At 39.8% G+C, this 22,070-nt stretch overlaps 1 protein-coding gene across 1 annotated transcript in view; it reads left to right on the top strand.

Annotated features, from left to right (window-relative positions):
- Positions 1–8,062, top strand: part of LOC106565730 (contactin-3) — a 92,148-nt gene extending 84,086 nt beyond the window's left edge. The window contains exons 21-23 of the mRNA XM_014133161.3: positions 1,636–1,748; positions 2,008–2,173; positions 2,697–8,062. Of these exons, the coding sequence (XP_013988636.1) occupies positions 1,636–1,748; positions 2,008–2,173; positions 2,697–2,800 (383 nt within the window). The 3' untranslated portion in view covers positions 2,801–8,062. The remainder of the gene's footprint in view (positions 1–1,635; positions 1,749–2,007; positions 2,174–2,696) is intronic.
- Positions 8,063–22,070: the final 14,008 nt, after the last annotated feature.

Raw genomic sequence — 22,070 nt, 5'->3', positions numbered from 1 at the left:
TTGAACAAACACAATGCTCTCAGTCAATCCAAAATGTTATTGAACCTCAAACCTGAATTTTTAACAAAGGAAAAGTGAGTTTTGTCTTTCTCAGGGAAATATATAAGTGTGCACAATTATTAGGCAACTATTGGTGTGCAGAATTATTAGGCAACTAAATTACAAAAATAATTTCTCTCAACTCGTTTATTCTCAATTTTTAGAGTAAGTGTAACAGATAAGTAACACAAAATGACAATTATATAACATTTTTGGCCTTTCAAAAATATTCAGTGACCAATATAGCCACCCTTATTTTCAATAACTGCCATGAGCCTTCCAACCATGGAGTCTGTCAGTTTCTTGATCTGTTCACGATAAATTTTTGCAACCACAGCCTCTCAAATGCTGTTCAAAAAGGTGTATTGTCTTCCATCACTGTAAATCTCACGTTTGAGAAGGGCCCACAAGTTCTCAATAGGATTTAAGTCAGGTGAGGAAGGGGGCCAGGTCACTATTCAGGCATCTTTGAGGCCCTTGCTGGCTAGCCAAGCAGTGGAGTACTTGGATGCATGTGATGGAGCATTGTCCTGCATAAAGATCATGTCCTTCTAGAATGCTGAGGACTTCTTCCTGTACCACTGTTTGACGAAAGAAACTGGCAGTAGGTTTAGGAGTTGAGTTTCAGTCCATCTTCAACCCGAAAAGGTCCAACTACCTCATCCTCAGTGATAGCAGCCCATACCAGTACCCCTCCTTCACCTTGCTGGCACCTGACTCAAAGTGGTGCCCTGTGTTCATTACTGATCCAGCCACGGGCCCATCCATTTGGTCCATCAAGAGTCACTTTCATCAAAAAAAAAAAAATTATAATAATAATAATAATATAAAAAATGTTTTTAAAAATCACCAGATAACAATTGTATCCTAGGATAAAACCTTTGAAAAATCTGTCTTCAGGTCTTTCTTTGCAGTGGTGGTCTTGTTTCAGTCTTCTTGACCTTGGCCATGTCTCTGAGCACTTGACACCTTGTACTTCTGAACACTCCAAGTAGCTTGCAGTTCTGGAATATGGTGGCACTGGAGGATAATGGGTTCCTGGTAGTTTGACGTTTAATTCTTCTCAAGTCTTTTGCAGTTAATTTGTGCCTTTTCTTCCCCATGCGTTTTTTGCGCCCCAGTTGACTATTCGCAACAAAACGTTTGAATGTCCGGTGGTCACACCTCAATAGTATAGCTATTTAAAGAGTGTCGCATCCGTCTTAAAGGCATTTTACATTTTTGGCTTTTCAGTGTCAGTTAAATTTCTTTTTTGGCCCATTTTACCTGAGATAATGAAGCTGCCTAATAATTATGCACACCTTGATATAAGGTGTTATTCACTTTCGCCACACCCTCCCTCATTACACAAATACATATCACCTGAAAATGATTAAATCCAATAAGCATTCAAGTTTATATGGTTTGGAGTTCGAAAATGTGAATAGAAACAATGATAAGATCAGAATACTCACTTGCCTAATAATTGTGCACGCAGTGTACATTTTTACTTAAACATTTAGGGGGAACAGAAACTCATTATTTTGTAAAACTATACAAGTATTATATGAACATCTCTCTGTTTTTCTCTCTTTCATCATCACTTCTCTCTCTTAGCACCAGGCCAGCCTCCTTTGAATGTAGAGTGGACCATGATTGGCTCTCTGCTCACTCTACACTGGGGTCCTGTGATAGCCATGGAGACAGAGGCAGAGGTCATCGGATATCTTGTATGTCTCATGTCACTGTGGCTCTATTCTTTTGTCAAGCACAACACGACCATCTCAAACGCACTCTTTCCATCATATTGGTAAGGTTTTCCACAGGGACAAAACATCCATAGCTCCAACCAGCAAACCTCACTGTACTGTCACCAAGCATTAGGAGCCATTTTATCATCCAATCAGCAAAATCAAGTTTAAATTCCCTCACTGCTCATTTCAGCCAATCTTTCATTTTTGATTGTGTGTTTTGCATTGCCGTTTCTAGGTGCTGTTGAGAAGACACCGGTACAATGACGTAAACAGCATCATAACAAACAAAACCAGGATGGAGCTGACGCTGTCTCCCAACGACAACTACCTGATCCAGATCAAGGCCCTGAGTGAGGGCGGTGAAGGTGTGGGCAGCGAACCCATCCACATCCACAAATTAAGTACGTTTGCCACTTCCTCTCTCTCCCCTCTCCTCTCCCTGTGTTCCTTGATGAAGCTTTAATGATGATTAAATCAGCCAAACAGAACATTTATTTTGGGCTCTTGCATCCCTCTTCAACCATGTGTAATAGACTTCTTTCGGGTGCAAGAAATGCAACCTTTTTAGAAATGCATGTGTGGTGCAATCCATCTCTGCCATTGGGTTATTATTCCTTGTTGACTTCCCAGCTCTGCGGCATATAAAATGGTACAATGCCCCCCCCCCCCCCCCTCAAGAGATCTGCTCTCTGATGTGATATAAGCCTCATCTCTGTGTACTTGTCCTATCCGGTTGAAAGCAATTACTAATAGATGTGGAAAGCCCTATGTAATTCACAGTTGCCCTTTGATTTACAACGACTTGTCATCAAATTTAGCAGATAGAGACAGAAACTGCCCCGATTTTTCGTTTTTTTGCTCTTTTTGAAAAGTGGAATTTTCAGTTCTTGAAGAGCTTCTCTGACTGCTGATTTGTGGTTTCAGGCATGGGCGCACGAGGCTCGGGAGCGTCTAGTCTCAATCCACTATTGCTGTCTCATTTCTCTGCATTCCTCATCAGCGCTCTCCTCCTCAACACCTCCTGGTGATGTCTGGACACGTCACAGCCCTCCTACCAGCCCTCCTCTCTCCCTCTCCTCTAGCAGCCTGCTCCTGCATTCAGATTGGCATGGGTGCAAACCTCTGTGGCAGTGCTGGACAGAACAGGAATTTTGAAGGGGCCATGCATTGAGGATATAAATTGTTCTGGAGAAAACATGAATTTGTGTGCATGATATTTTACAGTTTCCTCTCATGTCATAAGTGCTGTCATGCTGTAAAACCATTTTGGAAATATTTTTTTCCAATGGAATATACTTCTATTTGGGAGTACTGATGTCTACATTATATAAGTACAGTTGAAGTCGGAAGTTTACGTACACCTTAGCTAAATACATTTAAACTCAGTTTTTCACAATTCCTGACATTTAATCTGAGTAAAAATTCCCTGTTTTAGGTCAGTTAGGATCACCACTTTATTTTAAGAATGTGAAATGTCAGAATAATAGTAGAGAGAATGATTGCTTTCAGCTTTTATTTCTTTCATCACATTCCCAGTAGGTCAAGTTTACATACACTCAATTAGTATTTTGTAGCATTGCCTTTAAATTGTTTAACTTGGGTCAAATGTTTCGGGTAGCCTTCCACAAGCTTCCCACAATAAATTGGGTGAATTTTGGCCCATTCCTCCTGACAGAGCTGGTGTAACTGAGTCAGGTTTGTAGGCCTCCTTGCTCGTGCAGACTTTTTCAGTTCTGCCCACACATTTTCTATAGGATTGAGGTCAGGGCTTTGTGATGGCCACTCCAATACCTTGACTTTGTTGTCCTTAAGCCATTTTGCCACAACTGGAAGTATGCTTGAGGTCATTGTCCATTTGGAAGACCCATTTGTGACCAAGCTTTAACTTCCTGACTGATGTCTTGAGATGTTGCTTCAATATATTGACAATTTTCCTTCCTCATTGTCACGCCCTGACCTTAGATTCTGTTTTATTCTCTATTTGGTTAATGTCAGGGTGTGATTTGGGTAGGCAAATCTATGTTTATATTTCTTTGGTGGCCTAGTATGGCTCCCAATCAGAGACAGCTGTTTATCATTGTCTCTGATTGGGGATCATACTTAGGCAGCCCTTTTCCCCACCTGAGATTGTGGGATCTTGTTTTTGCATTGTGCTGTCCAGCCCTGCAGAACGTTACGTTCGATTTTGCGTTTTGTTGGTGTTCATTATTAAATGAAATGATGTACGACTGCCACGTTGCACCTTGGTCTCCTCATTCAAACGACGAGCGTAACACTCATCATGCCATCTATTTTGTGAAGTGCACCAGTCCCTCCTGCAGCAAAGCACCCCCACAACACGAGGCTGCCGTGCTTCACGGTTGGGATGGTATTCTTCGGCTTGCAAGGCTCTCCTTTTTCCTCCAAACATAACAATGGTCATTATGGCCAAACAGTTCTATTTTTGTTTCATCAGACCAGAGGACATTTCTCCAAAAAGTACAACCAACCTTTGTCCCCATGTGCAGTTGAAAACCGTAGTCTGGCTTTTTTATGGTGGTTTTGGAGCAGTGGCTTCTTCCTTGCTGAGCGGCCTTTCAGGTTATGTCGATATAGGACTTGTTTTACTGTGGATATAAATACTTTTGAACCTGTTTCCTCCAGCATCTTCAAGGTCCTTTGCTGTTCTGGGATTGATTCGCACTTTTCGCACCAAGCACGTTAATCTCTAGGAGACAGAACCCATCTCCTTCCTGAGCGGTATGATGGCTGCATGGTCCCATGGAGTTTATACTTGCGTACTGTTGTTTGTACAGATGAAGGTGGTACCTTCAAGTGTTTGGAAATTGCTCCCAAGGATGAACCAGACTTGTGGAGGTCTACAAATGTTTTTCTGAGGTCTTGGGTGATTTCTTTTGATTTTCCATGATTTCATGCAAAGAGGCACTGAGTTTGAAGGTAGACCTTGAAATACATCCAAAGGTACACCTCCAATTGACTCAAATTATGTCAATTAGCCTATCAGAAGCTTCTAAAACCATGACATCATTTTCTGGAATTTTCCAAGCTGTTTAAAGGCACAGTCAACTTAGTGTATGTAAACTTCTAACCCACTGGAATTGTGATATAGTGATTTATAAGTGAAATAATCTGTCTGTAAACAATTGTTGGAGAAATTACTTGTCTCATGCACAAAGTAATGTCCTAACCAACTTGCCAAAACTATAGTTTGCTAACAAGAAATTTGTGGAGTGGTTGAAAAACGAGTTTTAATGACTCCAACCTAAGTGTACGTAAACTTCCGACTTCAACTGTATATATGTTTGACACTGATCCTTGAAGATTACTAATGCCTTAAATCCATTTACATACCAAAGTAGTTGACAAAAAAATATTTAGTTATCTTGTGTTTTTAAAGTAATGTGAGGTTTTAATGAAGGTATGTTCACATAATTGTGGTGTCAGCTGCTCAATGGAGAGATGTGTTGTGGTTTATATGGGTTGGACGTCCTTTGATATAACTAACTGTACATGGCATCTTGGGTTATTATTATGAGGTTGAAGACGTACAACTAATTATCTAACTGACACCATGCCCAAACTAATGTCAAATTGGCCACTATAGCAGATAAAACCAGTTTTACATGATAACTGTTTGAATCATATAATATTTGATCAAGTGATTTTATGGCTGTAGCTCGACCATTACCTTGTATGCTTTGTGTTTGAGCTGTGTTAACTGAATACCAGTTTGGTCACCTGTCCCTCTAAGCCACTCATCTCTGCAATTGAAATAGTATTAGGCACCTTACAGAGCTGTTGGCTCCTGAGCTTTAGCCCCCTCTTTACAACAAGCTGATGGGACTTGACATTTTGTTCTGTATCTCATGCTCCTCTTAATAATTGATGCATATCACACTCTGCATTCAGCACACAGTGAAATGTTAAGGTTCCCGAGAACAGAATCATGTAGAGTTATTGTGTAAAACAAATCCCACTTGTAATTTTCTGCATTCAAATTACCTCTAAATGCTAAATACGTCTATCATTTATGACCTGATTATTCAGAATTACGATCATCAGTCGGCAAAATATATATATAAATCATACATGTTTAAGTATAGGACATATATGAGTGCCTTCACTGGAACATCTTACAAATTGACGGACATATCCACTCTTTCTGGATCAGTTTTTGGAAAATGAATTGGGGGGGGTCTATACTTTTATGGTCCTGAGAGATCCTGGGCATAATAAATGTAAGATTGAATCTGCAGCATAATTTAGCAGTTATTAAAGCATCTTAATAAATTATGTCATGTCTATGGAGCCATGTCTATGGAGCCAAGTTGGCTGCTGTCATGTCCCCTTCTCAAACTTCACTCTGAGAAAAAAGGGTTCTTCGGCAGTCCCCATAGGAGAACCCTTTTTGGTTCAAGGTAGAAATATTTTGGGTTCCATGTACAACCCTCTGTGGAAAGGGTTTGACACAGAGGGTTGTCCTAGGGTTATCCTATGGGGACAGCCAAATAAGCATTTTAGGTTGTAGATAGCACATTATTTTTTAAGAGTGTATAAAGTACAAGACTAGAGAACTGCTACAGTACTCTTTTAAAGAACTGTGACTAGCCTGATGGTGAGGGAGAAACTGTTTCCTGTTCATGTTATTGTACGATGGGTCCATCATCATGAGCCGTCATTCTGGGGCCACTGACTACTGCTATAAGGAATTGTGCCTTCACTGAACTTTGTTACTGATTATGGCTGGCTGTCCTTTGATCACGTTGTTGTGGGACTGTTCCCGTCATCTGCAAAGTCGAATGAAAGCAGAAGGAAGTGATCCAAGGTAACTGTGTGACTCTGTCCCTGCTTAGCCACCAGAACAGGTGTGCAGGCCCCAGAGGCCCGTAAAGCCCAACCAGTGGATGCAATCAGCCTGTCCTATCTGCTCCTACAGTGGTTTCATAAAGGCCTGTGCTCATTGATTACTGCTGCAGCCCAGTCAATGGGATATTGATTTCCTTGTCCCATTATTGCAGCTGTCACAATTCAGCTGCTTGATTGACTGATGCTGGGGCTTCCTGTTGCACATTTTTCGTTGGTTACTATTTGAGATGTCCTCCCCTACTCTTTCTCTGTCTGTGTGTCCACCTCATCCAGAGGAGACAAGTCAAAATCCTAATAATACAATGTAATATACATTACATGTTTTTTTTATAAGAGCTACTGTGACAAACTGATGTTTTAGGTAACATCCCCCTACTAGTTCCGAGTACTTTTAACGGATTTTAAGTGCTGCACATTTATAAATTCTCTTACTGAAATTCATATGAAAATGAACAGCATTTTGTTCCTCATTAAAGGTCATGAGTTGGTTAAGAGAGGAAAATTGTCATGTTCCTTTTTTGTAATGTATTTTTGACTCTTCAGCTCTTTAAAAAAAAACTCTAATCTGAGGCTGAAGAGTGACATTGATATAGCAGTCCTTTTCTTTCTCTACAAATGATGAACAATGGCTTTTTAGGTGTCAAACTGTCTGGGGACTTAGCCTGTGTAATAATACTACTGTAAAAAAAAAGTACAGCGCGGTGTCCAAATAATTCAAGGATAAAACACAGTAACACAGTGTTTAATTGAAATAGTATAACTCTTAGACCTTTTTCCTAATTCCTATGCTCATCACCTGATCATTATTTCTGTATGCTGGTTAGTAGAATAGTATATACTTACCAGTTCACCTTCACATCACACAGCGCTAGAGTATGTGGATTTACAAATAAGTCCTTTATCAAACTTGGCCAGACTATCCTATAATTTACATAGCTATATACATGTATGTTACACCCTGCTGACTGTAAAATATAGGAGAAATAATGTACCTTTTTTGGGATCGTACTTTGTGAATTACTACAAAATGCATCCAACAAAATTATTGTAGCCATCAGGTCAGCTTACATTTTGAGTTTACATTTTTACAACATGACATGATTAACACTGATGTTGGTTACTTAAAGAGTGCGCTTTAGTTCTGACAAATGTGCTTGGTCAAATGTAAATAGCTTGCATATATATTTTTAAAGATGGCCTACAAAGACAACCTACTGATATTTTATACAACATGTGGCCCTTGATTTTAATACTGATGTATTAATCCATGATCTCCATGAGATAACTGACCTATAGAACTGCGTTTCATATTGAAAAGTAACTGTTTTGTCTTGTATACTAAAATTGTGCATGTGAATCATTGTTTTGTGCTTTTGTGTTGAATTTTCTAAAACTGTAACTTAATAAAACATTAACTGCAGCAAGTTGTTTGCTTTAAAGAGACACTTTCTTTCTCTCTTCACACATACAGTATGTGACCTACCGTATGGTCTTTTCAACTGCCACATCAGACAGATAAAGGTTTTCCAGCACTATTTGACCTTTTAATATTCATAATAAGGCACATCTAGTATATAAAAAAAGTAGCCTACAGGCTGGGATTTATTCTTTGACACCCATTTGAGCTTTGATGGGTTTCAGCATCCCCACTCTGAGAGTGTTGTCAACACAGCTATTGTAAATCAATTTGACAACTTGGCAAAATTTCAGAGGGGTGACAGAATTACAGATATGTAAGTGCTGTATTATGCAGTTGATTTTTTTACATGCATGGGTAACATAGTAATGCCTAATTGAGTCGAAGACAGTTCCCTCATGTAATCTAATGCAGGGATTGCAAAGTTCAATACGTCTTGGGAAAGCTGTGCTCCAGGGATTCACACGTCAATGATAAGCAAGGCTTTTTAGTCAGTGGGATCCAGATAGGATTACTTTTTGCCATATCAGTTTGTAGAACAAAGTACTGCTTCTGCGTGTAATCACTTTTTAACATCAGAGAGAGAGAGAGTACAGTGTTCAAGAGCTTTCACTGCTGCTCATATTAACTGGAAGACCACACTCGCGCACACACACACACACACACACACACACACACACACACACACACACACACACACACACACACACACACACACACACACACACAGGCCCAGTATATTCCTTAATCTTAATTAGTTTGAATTATAACTCTAAACCAGTGCATGCAATTCATGCAGCCTACTGTATGCATGCTCAAGCCTTATTTTTAGACAATCCTAACCTAATGAACATAACGTGGCGATACGGACGAGTGGAATAAAATCTATGCAGACATACAGACATAACTGCCAAAATAAAGGAACACCAACATAAGCCCACTGGGCACACACTGGTTGAATTAACGTTGTTTCCACATCATTTCAATGAAATTACATTGAACCAACGTGGAATAAACATTGAATTGAAGTCTGTGCCCAGTGGGAAGTATCTTAATAGGGCATTGGACCACCACAAGCCAGAACAACTTCAATGCACCATGGCATAGATTTTTCAAGTGTCTGGAACTCTATTGGAGGGATGTGATACCATTCTTCCATGAGAAATTTCTCAACCCAATTGTTGATTATGGTGGAAAACACTGTCTCAGGCGGCTCTCCAGAATCTCCCATAAGTGTTCAATTGAGTTGAGATCTGGTGACTGAGACGGCCATGGCATATGGTTTACATCATTTTCATGCTCATCAAACCATTCTCTGATCACTTGTGCCATGTGGATGGGGGCATTATCATCCTATGTGGGCATAGCCATGGTAGCCAAAATAATGGCCTGCCCAGCATTTTTATACATAACTAAGCATGATGGGACGTTAATTGCTTAATTAACTCAGGTACCACACCTGTGTGGAAGCACCTGACATCAATATACATTTTATCCCTCATTTACTCAACTGTTTCCATTATTTTGGCAGTTACCTGTACAGTATGTACAGAAGCTACAGTATATATAGCGTATGTCATTACATTTGAATCTCTTCATGGAATTGCATATTTTCTTGTTGGTCTCACTCTAAACAACAAAAGAAAAACAGGTGGATGCTGAACATTGATTTAAGGTTGGTACATCGTTTTACCCTGTGACATTTCGAGGGCTTTGGGAGATTACAGATAATTTTGAGCGGATCACTTTTGTATAGTCGGTGACAATCGTTGCTCACCGCCTTTCAAAGTGTGTTATGAGGATAAAAATTGTCCGACTTGAGCCTACATGTCAACTGCATGAACTTTACAAAAATCATGTGATCAAAGGTCATGAAGTTTTGATTGCAGTCGACTGCAAATTTCTGCAGTTGCTCTTCACCAACTTCATCCTCTAGCCGTCACCTGCTTTGTGGATGGCTCTATTATCAACCAATCATTATGGTGTTTTTGATTAACCCACATGAACGTGACCAAAGAAGTAACTGAAACAGGAACCAACTTCAATGCAATTTATCGATTGTACAATGTAAACACGTATCTTCAGTTTGGGAGTGTGTTATATAGGGTTGGAGTTTATTTTTTGACATTATAAAGAACAACTTTTATAAACAATGGCAACACTACCATGATGCCCTGAGCCTTTCTGTTGGAAAACCACATCATTGTCTGATTTTCGGCTGTCGCAGATGCACCTCCCCCGACCTCACTCAGAGACTTTCGTCTACAGTCGGTTGCTATCGCCTTGCCACTGAAACCAGCCCAATGCTCTGAATAGTGTGTAATTAGGGGTTGAGCAGCACTGAGCATTTTCCTAATTAAATAGAAATGCCAAGCTCGTCAGACAGTGGCCAACGCAACGTTTGAATGCCAACCACTGAAGCTATTTGTAAATAAAGTGTCAGAAAAGTAAAGTGGGCCTGTCCTTAGTCCAGAAATACACGTTCACAGCTTTCACTTTAGCTTTTGCTTATTGCACAAGCAATTTATTTCGAATTTTTCTGTTTTAGCTTCTTATTGTTATGCATTTCACTTAACTAAATGCATAACATTTAGTGTGGTGAAAAAAACTCACTTACTTATGATTGATTCTTATTTGGTCATGAAGTAATTCTTAAAAATAGTAGCCTACCCAAAAGGTTGAAATAGTTTGCTCTTACACATTCAAAAATAAGGTCACAATTAGGTCACAGTTTTGTTCCCCGGGTCGAAGGTACACATAATGTTCCTTCAGAGGTACACATGTGATCTCCCATGGTACTGTTTGTTACTTTTTAGGCTACATGCGTATAAGGTAGGCTACCATCATCTGCTCTTTATGCTTGATTGATTGGTCTATCGACCAATAACATGGAGCTGTGACATCATCACTCACCGTCTGAGGGGGCTCGACATTGTTTTACGTCAGATGGCTTCACTCCTACGTGACGATTATCTTGATGCAAGACAATGGGGCCTCCAACGCTTCAAAGGTAATTTAGATTTTGGCGCTAAGAGAAATGATTGTGCAATGGATGAACTGTCAACTAACAAACCAAGAATTAGAAAGCTGTTTGAGAAAGTGACTCTAAAGTATTTTTGGCTTGCTAAGGTGAGTCATTTGACACATTTTTACATGATTTGGCAGCAGACTAATTTAACTTAGCTAGCTAGCTATCGTTTTTAGCATCTTAATATAGCGAGATAACAAAGTTGTTTGTAACATTTTCTTATAGATCACAGGTCTGCTTAAATTATCTAAGAGTAATATGTTGGGAAAGTCCTTTTAAGATATACAGTGCATTTATAAAGTATTCACACCCCTTGACCTTTTCCACATTTTATAGTGTTACCCAGGGGTATTAAAATTGATTTAATTGTCATTTTTGGTCAATGATCTGCACAAAATACTCTAATGTCAAAGTGGAAGAAACATTATAAGATTTATTAAAGATAATGGAAAATAAGACACTAATATATCTTGATTAGATAAGTATTCACCCCCCTGAGACAAAACAGGTTAGAAACACCTTTGGAATTGATTACAACTGTGAGTCTTTCTGGGTAAATCCTCTTTGGGCTAGGGGGCAGTATTCAGAAGTTTGGATGAATGAAGTGCCCAAAGTAAACTGCCTGTTACTTAGGCCCAGAAGCTAGGATATGCATATAATTGGTAGTATTGGATAGAAAACACTCCAAAGTTTCCAAACCTGTTAAAATAATGTCTGCGAGTATAACAGAACTGATATAGCAGGCAAAAACCCGAGGAGAATCCATCAGGAATGTTTTATTTTTGGAGGTGACACCATTTAAAATGCCTGTCTATGGGGAAATCAATGGAATACCTCCCAGATTGCAGTTCCTAGGGCTTCCAGTAGATGTCAACTCTTTAGAAAGAGTTTCAGGCTTGTTTTTTGAAAAATGAGCTAGAATTTGTCGTTTTTCTAAGTGGCTCCCATTTTGGCTGTAGTGTTGTGGTGCGTGTCGGTGAGGGCGCACACTTGGTTATTTATCTCCGATAATGAACATTCTATTCTCCGTCTTAAATGTTATCATTTATTTACATATTAGGGTACCTGAGGTGATGATTGCAACCAGAGAAAGATCTTCAAAGGTAAGTGATTTATTTTATCGCTATTTCTGACTTTTGTGACGCCTCTGCTTGGTTGGAAAATGTATGTAATGCTTTTGTATGCGGGGCGCTGTCCTCAGATAATCGCATGGTATGCTTTCGCCATAAAGCCTTTTTGAAATCTGACAAAGCAGCTGGATTAACAAGAAGTTAAGCTTTTAAACGATGTAAGACACTTGTATTTTCATGAATGTTTAATGTTACGAATTTTGTATTTTGAATTTCGTGCTCTGCAATTTCACACTACCGTCCCATCTAGCCCAAAGAGGTTTAGAGCTTTGCACACCTGGATTGTACAATATTTTGCACATTATTCTTTTTAATATTCTTCAAGCTCTGTCAAGTTGGCTGTTGATCATTGCTAGAAAGCCATTTTCAAGTCTTACCATTGATTTGAAGCTGGTTTCAGTCAAAACTGGAACGAGACCACTCAGGCACACTCAATGTCATTTTGGTAAGCAACTCCAGTGTAGATTCGGCCTTGTGTTTTAGGTTATTGTTCTGCTGAAAGGTGAATTTGTCTCCCAGTGTTTGTTGGAAAGCAGACTGAACCAGGTTTTCATCTAGGAATTTGGCTGTGTTTAGCTGTATTCCGTTTCTTTTTGTCCTAAGAAACTCACTAATCTTTGTCGATGACAAGCACACCATAACATGATGCAGGCACCACCATGCTTGAAAATAAGAAGAGTGGTACTCACTCTTCAAATTTATCATAGACTGGTTTGTTGCTTAGCAACAAAACAGAGATATGTGGAACTACGTAAACGTAACATGTAAAGGGTTGGTCTGATGTTTCATGAGCTGAAATAAAAGATCCCAGAAATGTTCTAAACGCACCAAAAGCTTATTTCTCTCAAATGTTGTGTACAATTTGTTTACATCCCTGTTAGTGAGCATTTCTCCTTTGCCAAGATAATTCATCCACCTGAGGTGTGGTATATCAAGAAGCTGATTAAACAGCATGGCCATTACACAGGTGCACTTTGTGCTGGGGACAATAAAAGTCCACTCTAAAATGTGCAGTTTTGTCACACAACACAATGCAACCGATGTCTCAAGTTTTGAGAGAGCTTGCAATTGGCATGCTGACTGCAGATGTTTATTTCTCTACCATAAGCTGCCTCCAACATTATTATAGTGAATTTGGCAGTATGCCCAACTGGCCTCACAACCGCAGACCACGTTTAACCACGCCAGCCATGACCTCTACATCCAGCTTCTTCAACTGTGGGATCGTCTGAGACCAGCCACCCGGACAGCTGATGAAAGAATTAAAGAATTTCATCCCAGGGAAGCTCATCTGCGTACTCATCATCCTCACCAGGATTTTGACCTGACTGCAGTTCGGCGTCGTAACCGACTTCAATGGGCAAATGTTCACTTTCGATGGCCACTGGCATTCTGGAGAAGTGTGCTCTTCACAGATGAATCCCGGTTTCAACTGTACCGGGCAGATGGCAGACTGTGTATGGGGTCGTGTGAGCGAACGGTTTGCAGATGTCAACGTTGTGAACAGAGTGCCCGATGGTGGCGGCGGGGGTTAGGGTATGGGCAGGCATAAGCTATGGACAACAAACACAATTGAATTTTATCAATGGCAATTTCAATGCACAGAGATATTGTGACAAGATCCTGAGGCCCATTGTTGTGCTATTCATCCACCGACATCACCTCATGTTTCAGCATGGTAATGTCGCAAGGATCTGCACACAATTCCTATAAGCTGAAAATGTCCCACTTCCATGGCCTGCATACTCAGTAGACGTCCCCCATTGAGCCTGTTTGGGATGCTCTGGAATTACGTGTATGACAGCGTGTTCCAATTCCTGATAATATCCAGCAACTTCTCACAGCCATCAAAGAGGAGTGGGACAACATTCGGTTGTCATCCGCCTGACCAAGGAGATGTGTCGCACTGCATGTGGCAAATGTTGTTCAAACCAGATTCTGACTGGTTTCTGATCCACGCCCCTACATCCTTGACCAACAGATGCATATCTGTATTCCCAGTCATGTGAAATCCATAGATTAGGGTCTTTTCCGACTGATGTCTATGAACTGTAACCCAGTGAAATCTATGAAATTGTTGCATGTTGCATTTCTATTTTTGTTAAGTATACTTTTCATCTCCAATGTTTATTGAAAACAAATACATTTGCACAATGAGCACTTGTTGTTTCTCAAATACATTGTTACAGTTGTTGGTTAGCTAGTGAATTTCAGCCATATTAGCATACACATGACATCAATCAATACACCTCAAAACAAGACATGATGTCAATAACAAGATACAACAAGCTAAAACGAGTCACTTACAATTCCCCACAAGGCAGCTTCTTGTCATTGTTGCTAGCTATCTTGATATCCAGAATCACAAGAACAGACATCTGCCCCATTGAAGCATATGCATTGTTTTCGTGACATTGTCAGCTATCCCATCTATAGGTGACAGCAACTATTAACTAACTTTCACCAAATGTATACATGATGCACTACAAACGTAAACTAGTTGTTGAATTAAACATAGGCCTAGCTAGGTTGAAGTTCGTTAAAAAAGAATAATACCATGTAAAAGAGATCCACAGCAAGTGGTATGATTCTGACATACAGAATGAGCATGTGTGTCCCTCCTTGAATACCATCCTCGAGGAGTAAACACTTTTTCTGTGCATAGGCTTGTGATTTCTCTTGACATGCGTAGACAGTTTACCATACTGAGTAGGATGTAACTTCCCACCGGGATAATTATGTTTGAGATTGCCACTAGACTTCTGATTCCAATGCCCGCCTACAGCATCCAGGCACTATTAAATCAATGCAGTATGAATTTCATTTACACCATAACTACATCGATAATGTTATAATCTAAAATAAAATGGATATTTTTCTTCATCTGAACCAACTGCAGCTTGGTGGCAGAGAAAATAATCACTTTGCAGCACCTTGAATATGGGTACAAGTGGATTGCCTTGAATCTCCAGTCTTTAAATCAAATCAAATCAAATGTTATTGGTCACATACACATGGTTAGCAAATGATAATGCGAGTGTAGCTAAATGCTTGTGCTTCTAGTTCCAACAGTGCAGTAATATCTAACAAGTAATCTAACAATTTCACAACAACTACCTTATACACGCAAGTGTAAAGGGATGAATAAGAATATGTACATATAAATATATGGATGAACGATGGCCGTGCAGCATAGGCAAGATGCAGTAGATGGTATAGAGTACAGTATATACACATGAGATGAGTAATCTAGGGTATGTAAACATTATATAAATTGGCATTGTTTAATGTGACTAGTGATACATTTATTACATCTAATTATTAAAGTGGCTAGAGATTTGAGTCTGTATGTTGGCAGCAGCCACTCAATGTTAGTGATGGATGTTTAACAGTCTGATGGCCTTGAGATAGAAGCTGTTTTTCAGTCTCTCGGTCCCAGCTTTGACCTCACCTTCTGGATGATAGCGGGGAGAACAGGCAGTGGCTCGGGTGGTTGTTGTCCTTGATGATCTTTTTGGCCTTCCTGTGACATCGGGTGATGTAGGTGTCCTGGAGAGTAGGTAGTTTGCCCCCGGTGATACATTGTGCAGACCTCACTATCCTCTGGAGAGCCTTGCGGTTGAGGGCGGAGCAGTTGCCATACCAGGCTGTGATACAGTCTGACAGGGTGCTCCCGATTGTGCATCTGTAAAAGTTTGTGAGTGTTTTCAGTGACAAGCCAAATTTCTTCAACCTCCTGAGGTTGTAATAATACATAAAAAAAACTAAATACTGCATAGTTTCCTAATAACGCGAAGCGAGGCGACCATTTCTGTCGGCGCCATCTGCAGAACAATGACATGCAAAGACCTAACTCAATAAAACAGTCCACAGACATGTCTAAGCTTAATAGGTAGTTTGTGTGTAAGGGACTGAATACCTCAATTATTCTAGCAGACTGCTCATTATACAGTAAGTAGCTCTGAGCGATGACTATGTCTCAGTGATCTTATCCATGTCTCTTGTAAGCTCAGTCTTTTTCTCTGCTTTTCCTTGTGACTAGGTTTAGTGGAATTTTGACAGGCATCATAGAGGCCTATATATTATTGTCTTTAGCATTCTCCTCTAAGTTAGTGTTGTGGGTGTTCCAGTAAACCCATGATGAATGTGTTTGATTGTTCAGGTGCCGTAGTCCCATGGGTGATAAGTTAAACACAGCTCTTGAGGGGCATGTCAAAACTGATAGATATGACCACGCTCAACAAACAATTATTTTTGAAGCTGGTATTCCAACTGAATCAGTCATCATGAGTGATGTGTTTCATAGTGTGACTGTAAAAGTTAATCCCATGTTGAGCAAAGGCCTTTGGGTCATGTAGACCATAAGAACCGCTTCAAATCTAAACCTAATAGTATTGTTTAAATCAATACAAATGTTATTTGTCGCATGCTTCGTAAACAATAAATGTAGACTAACAGTGAAATGCTTCCTTCCAACAATGCAGAGAGAAAAATAGAAAAATAATAGAAAAACAATAATGAAGAAAAAATGCACAGTGAGTAACAATAACTTGGCTTTCCTTAAGAAAGTATTTACACCCCTTGACTTTGACATTATGGGGTATTGGTTGTAAGCCAGTGGCACAAAATCCCAATTTAAATTCAGGCAGTAACACAACAAAATATTGATAAAGTGCTATTATGTTTTATTTTTTATTTTTATTTGACAAATTAATACTAATGAAATGCTGAAATGTCTTGAGTCAATAACTATTCAACCCCTTTGTTATGGCAAGCCTAAATAAGTTCAGGAGTAAACATTTGCTTAACAAGTCACATAATGAGTTGCATGGACTCGTATCCATGTGCAATAATGGTGTTTAACATGAATTTTGAATGACTACCTCATCTCTGTACCCCACACCTACAATTATCTGTAAGGTCCCTCAGTCGAGAAGTGCATTTCAAATACAGATTCAACTACAAAGACCAGGGAGATTTTCCAATGCAAAGACGGGCAATTACACTTTGGATGGTGTATCAATTCTCCAGTCACTACAAAGATACAGGCGTCCTTCCTAACTCAGTTGCCGGAAAGGAAGGAAACCCCTCAGAGATTTCTCCATGAGGCAAATGGTGACTTTAAAGCAGTTACTGAGTTTAATGGCTGTGATGAGAGAAAACTGAGGATGGATCAATAACATTGTAGTTACTAACCTAAATGACAGAGTGAAAAGAAGGAAGCCTGTACAGTGTCGATGGGTGAGAAAAAAATACATGTAATCCATTTTGAATTCAGGCTGTAACGCAACAAAATGTGGAATAGTCAAGGGGTATGAATACTTTCTGAAGGCATTGTACACGGGGTATAGTACTGAGTCGATATATATATATATATATATATATATATATATATATATATATATATATATATATATATATATAGGTAGGGGAAAAGTGACGAGGCAACAGGATAGACAATAAGCAGTAGCAGCAGCCTACTTGATCATTCGAAAGAGTTAGTGCAAAAGGGGGTCAATACATATAGTTCAGATAGCTATTTGGTTAACTATTTAGGGGTCCTATGGCTTGGGGGTAGAAGCTGTTCAGGCTCTTATTGGTTCCAGACTTGGTAGATCGGTACCGCTTGCCGTGCGGTAGCAGAGAGAGCAGTCTATGACTTGGATGGCTGGAGTCTTTTACAATTTGTAGGGCCTTCCTCTGACACCGCCTAATATACAGGTCATGGATGGCAGGGAGCTTGGCCCCATTGTTGTACTGTTCCATACGCATTACCCTCTGTAGCGCCTTGCGGTCGGATGCCAAGTAGTTGCCATACTAAGTGGTGATGCAGCCAGTCAATATGCTCTCAATTGCGCAGCTGTATAACTTTTTGAGGATCTCAGGACCCAGGCCAAAACTTTTCAGCCTCCTGAGGGGGAAGAGGCAATGTCATTCCTTCTTCACGATTTTGTTGGTGTGTGTGGACCATGTTATTTCCTTAGTGATGCGGACACAGATGAACTTGAAACTCTCATCCCGCTCCACTACAGCCCCGTCGATATGGATGGGGGCGTGCTCGACCCTCTGTTTCCTGTAGTCCACGATCAGCTCCATTGTCTTGCTGACGTTGAGGGAGTGGTTGGTGTCCTGGCATCACACTGCCTGGTCACCGACCAACTCCCTATAGGCTGTCTCACTGTCGACAGTGATCAGGCCTACCACCGTCATGTTGTCTGCAAACTTATGGTGTTGGAGTCGAAGGCGGCCACACTGCCGTTGTTAGACAAGGAGTACAGGAGGGGATTAAGCATGCACCACTGAGGGGCCCCCGTGTTGAGCGATAGTCATTTAGACAGGTTACCTTTGCTTTCTTGGGCACAGGGTCTATGGTGGTCTTCTTGAAGGATGTAGGTATTACAGACTGGGTCAGGGAGAGGCTGAAAATGTCACTGAAGACACTTGCCAGGTGGTCAGAGCGTCCTGGTAATTCGTCTGGCCTCGCGGCCTTGTATGTTAACCTATTTAAAGGTCTTACTCACATTGGCTACTGAGAGCAAGATCACACAGTTGTCCTGAACAGCTAGTGCTCTCATGCATGGTTCAGTGTTGCTTGAAGGCATTTTTCTCACCTGGTAGGCTTTCAGATATTGCCATGGCTTCTGTTTGAATTGTATTGTTTGCTTATGGCGTTAAACAAGTGTTGCAGATCATGGTGACTTGAACAAGGAGTGAAATGTAATCTGTAACAAAGAAGCTTTTGACAATGAATATTGAGCCCTTGGCACTGAGTTGTGGGCTACAGGTCAAACTATGGCAATATTTTACATTTATATGACCTTAAGGGAATGTTTCTAGCTCTTGGATCAATAAAAATGAGAGCATTGTGGCAGAGAGGGAACTTGTACATCGATAAGCCACAAATTGGATCGGCCTCATAAATTCAAGAGCCCTCAGGAGTGGCCATGTTTGCCAACTTCATAATTGTTTTGCTATTTGTTTTTGACAGTGACTTATTTCAAATGCACCTGTGCCTCTCGTTGCAAAGAGTAGTATCCCTCTCTTTGTCAAGCCAAAGGGGAGATGGGTCTCTCAAATCAGTCATCTCTTTACAAATAATGATTTGCAATACAGTTTTTCTTAATTGTTTAGTGGGTTCACATTAAGACTTCTTGAATCATTGATATTATGAAAGTCTTCTGCCAGTTAAGAATGGTTTAAGGATAAGCAATATGATTACTTCAGCAATATAAAAATTACAATATAATATTACAAGCATTTCACTAGACCTGCAATAACATCTGCTAAACACGTGTATGTGACCAATCAAATTTGATTTGATAAATGTTGATAAAAACAGCCTATATAATGTACAGTAGCTGTTGAGTTGGGAACCTCTAGAGGATAAAATCCCGTTAACGGGATTGGTTGGACAACAACCAGTGAGATAGCACGGCACGATATTCAAAAAAATAATAATCTCAAAATTAAAATTCAAGTATTATACGGTATTTTAAAGATACTCTACTCATTAATCCAATCACATTGTCCGATTTCAAAAAGGCTTTACGGTGAAAGCAAAACATTAGATTATTTTAGCATAGCACATTAGCAAAAAAAAAGCAATTTTCCAAGCACAGATAGCCGTCACAAAACCAGATATACAGCTAAAATTAAGCACTAACCTTTGACAATCTTCATCAGATGACACTCCTAGGACATCATGTTAGACAATACATGCATTTTTTGTTTGATCAAGTTTATATTTATATCCAAAAACCTAATTTTTACATTGGCGCGTGACATTCAGAAAATGTTTTCTCCCCATAACCTTCGGTGAATAGGCACATACATTTACAGAAGAACTCATAAACGTTGACAAAATGTATAGCAATTATTTAAAGAATTAGAGATAATCTACTCCTTTATGCAACCACTTTGTCAGATTTCAAAATAACTTTACGGAAAAAGCACATTGTTCAATATTCTGAGTACAGAACTTAGCCTTCAATGCTAAGCTATACAGTTAGCCTACAACCACGACGTCGACAAATCTCAAAAAATATGTTCGAAATATTTACTTACCTTTGCTGATCTTCGGCGGAATGCACTCGGAAGGGCACCCACTTCCAGAAGAAATGTTCATTTGTTCTGCAAAGTCCATCATTTATGTCCAAATACGTCCATTTTGTTGACCCATCCAGAACACTTTACAATGCCATGTGGCGTGGACGCAAATCCATAGACGAAATTTTCAAAGTTCCATTACCGTTTATAGAAACACGTCAAACGATGTTTACAATCAATCCTTTAGGGTATTTTTTTATGTAAAATTGCGATAATTTTACAACCGGGCAATAGGTATTCATCCCAGAAGAAAAATAAAAAACAACGAAGTCATGTGCACGCGCGTCATAAGACACCTGTCCTCAGACAGGCCAGTGATTGACTGAGCCATAATTTTCTGCCCGGTAACAGGTGACGGATGAAACCAGTTCCTAAATATTGTTGACAGCCAATGGAAGAGTTAGGAGGTGCAACGTAAATCCTATGTCACTGTAGTTTTTCAAAGGATTCAAAAGAAAAACTACATTTCTAATTTCCCCCACTTCCTGATTCAATTTTTCTCAGGTGTTTTGCCTGCCATATGAGTTCTGTTATACTCACAGACACCATTCAAACAGTTTTAGGAACTTCGGAGTGTTTTCTATCCAAATCTACTAATAATATGCATATTCTATTTTCTGGGCCAGAGTAGTAACCTGTTTAAATTGGGTACGTTTTTCATCCGGCCGTGAAAATTCTGCCCCCTAGCCCCAACAGGATTTATTAAAAGAAGTTTGCTTAATAGAAGGTAGTATCACCTTCTTCACAGCAGTTGGTATTTATCTGGCTGCTTTGAATTGTTGTGTCTGGGAGCATTCAATAATAAGAACACCATTTCCCACAAGTTACAACAGGCATAGTCATGGAGTATCATCAAAGACCAACCTATTCAACAGATGCAACTCTTTCAATATGACTTCTTAAATGCTTTTGTTCACTGATAGTATTTTATTTGAAGTACTCCAAAACAAATACTTTATATCTTTGTGAGCTTATGTAAAACAATCAACCAGCTTTATGTTGAACCTCAGCTGATGAACTTACGGGTAACGGTGATCGGGAACGGTGAAACTCACTCCTCAGCCTTCTTTCTCTCCATTCGCGTTGCCATAATACCTAGCTTTTAGGTGGCGCGACTGGGTATGGACCTTCAGTAAGGCGGTCACGTGTTTGCGAGGAAGAGATCCTGGGTTCAAGCATCGGTATGAGCAGAATCAGGAAGAAGCGATACTCACTAAGCAAGCAGCATGATTTCCTTGACTTGTACAACAACAGTTGTGTGGATACAGTTAATTATCCTCAATCTGACATAATCTACAAACTTGTCATTCAAACACCACAAATCAATATCTTGAATTAAATTTCAACCAAGCAGGTTTGGCTTAGCTGCTTGCATTTTAGATTGGTTAGCACAAGCTTTTAAATAGTCTGTTAAAAGGCTACCTTTTTGTTTCAGTCCCAGTGGAGGCTATGGTCGTATTTCCCTGCTCAGACGTTGCATGCATCATCCAATGGTTGCGTGCCACGTCATCAACTGTGTCATCGACTGACAGATTGCTATAACATATGATGTGGTTATCTGATACTTAAAATACCTATTCAGGCATTGTAAGATCTGACAGGTGTCAGCATCTCCTGGGCAGAGGAATGTGACATGTATCTAGCAGGACTTCAGTGTTAGCAACACCAGCTGTTCTCTTCCCTCTAATAGCGAGTTGTTATTTTTAAAAATCCGCCATTCCTAACAATCTATTTCAGGCTTTTGCAACAGG

The sequence above is a fragment of the Salmo salar genome, chromosome 12, assembly GCF_965601325.2.
Source record: "Salmo salar chromosome 12, fSalSal1, whole genome shotgun sequence".
Classification (NCBI taxonomy): domain Eukaryota; kingdom Metazoa; phylum Chordata; class Actinopteri; order Salmoniformes; family Salmonidae; genus Salmo; species Salmo salar.
The sequence above is the reverse complement of the archived record's forward strand: the minus strand, read 5'-3'. Positions and strand labels throughout refer to the sequence as shown.